Source organism: Olea europaea, unplaced genomic scaffold, assembly GCF_002742605.1.
Source record: "Olea europaea var. sylvestris unplaced genomic scaffold, O_europaea_v1 scaffold6335, whole genome shotgun sequence".
NCBI classification, from domain to species: Eukaryota; Viridiplantae; Streptophyta; class Magnoliopsida; order Lamiales; family Oleaceae; genus Olea; species Olea europaea.
The window spans coordinates 10,731-12,000 of NW_019264699.1; the positions used below are offsets into that span (position 1 = coordinate 10,731).

The 1,270-nt window shown below is 36.2% G+C and overlaps 1 protein-coding gene across 1 annotated transcript; it reads left to right on the forward strand.

Annotated features, from left to right (window-relative positions):
* Window positions 1-18: 18 nt before the first annotated feature.
* Window positions 19-1,112, forward strand: LOC111389926 (the record flags this gene model as incomplete). Its single annotated transcript, XM_023014913.1, has 5 exons — window positions 19-136; window positions 210-256; window positions 349-409; window positions 618-709; window positions 804-1,112. Coding segments are annotated over 5 exons (588 nt in total), but the record flags the coding sequence as incomplete, so codon positions are not given.
* Window positions 1,113-1,270: the final 158 nt, after the last annotated feature.

Here is a 1,270-nt window from a genome sequence, read left to right on the forward strand (position 1 = left end):
CTTATGTTGTAATTTCCTTTTGCTACTGCAGTCGGGCATACTCAAGTTGCATTCGGTTATGGAGGTTCTTCGACTTCCCTCAAGTCATATGGTGCTGCAAAGCATATTAACAAGAAACTGGGATCATCTTCTGATGGCAAGTGAAAATTCTTAGCTGTAGTTTGCTTCTACATGTTGAACTAGATTTTATCTTATGCGTCTTTGTGCAGGCGATGGTGATCAGCAGAGAGTGGAGAAAGAGTACAAGGAACCATGGGTAAAGGATATATATGAAGAAAATTTCTAATTCCATAAGACTAAAACTCCTGTACCTATATGATCCTTACTGTTCTTTGGATGCTATTGCAGAACTATTACTCCTATTATCCTTCACAGCTTCCCTTAAGAAGGCCATATTCGGGAAATCCAGGTTAGTTTCTTGTTTAAATCTAGAAAAACATGTTTTCTACAAAGATAGAAAATTATTAGAGGCTTTCTATAGATACAAGTTTATGACTTATTCATGCTTATGTTGCTATATTTTGCTAATCTAATCCCATAGTTATTTAAATTGGCTTTGAAGTGGTAACATGCATTTTCCTTGTTGTTGATGCAACACTTGATAATGTTATTTGTAGAACTCCTTGATAAAGAAGAATTTGAGGACAATTCGGCAAGATCAGTTGATGATGAATCTGCAACAAATCCAGCTCTAAAGCTTGGTCTAATGGTTGGTTATCTTCAAGGATAAGAAGAATGGATTCTCATAAAAACACAAAGACAACATAAATTTCTCCGTATTTTAACAAAATGGTTTGCTGCAGGAGAATTTGGAGGACAGCATGTTCTTTGTTCAGTTACCAAAAGCCATGCCAATGACAAATCTGTGTGATAATGCGGGAGACCGTGAGCAGGGCAGCAGCACCAATCCAGTTAAAGGTGCTCGACCATCTCAAAAGCCATGTAGTATGGAAGCACTACCAGCAGGCTTCATGGGTAAAATGTTAGTATACAGGAGTGGTGCTGTGAAGTTGAAGCTTGGCGACACACTATATGATGTAAGTTTGCAGCATAATAATATAACACAATTCTAAGCGTTCTTTCTCAATAAATCATATATGCCAATCTTTAATATATATATATATATATCACTCTTAGAAAAGTGAAACTACTGAAAAGTATTGGACAGCTTAATAAGGGTAAACCACCGTTTCATTTCTTCAGATGTGGCATTTGGAAAACAGAGGCATAGGAGAAAAAAATTCTGTTTTGAGTTTTTTTTTTTCTCTCT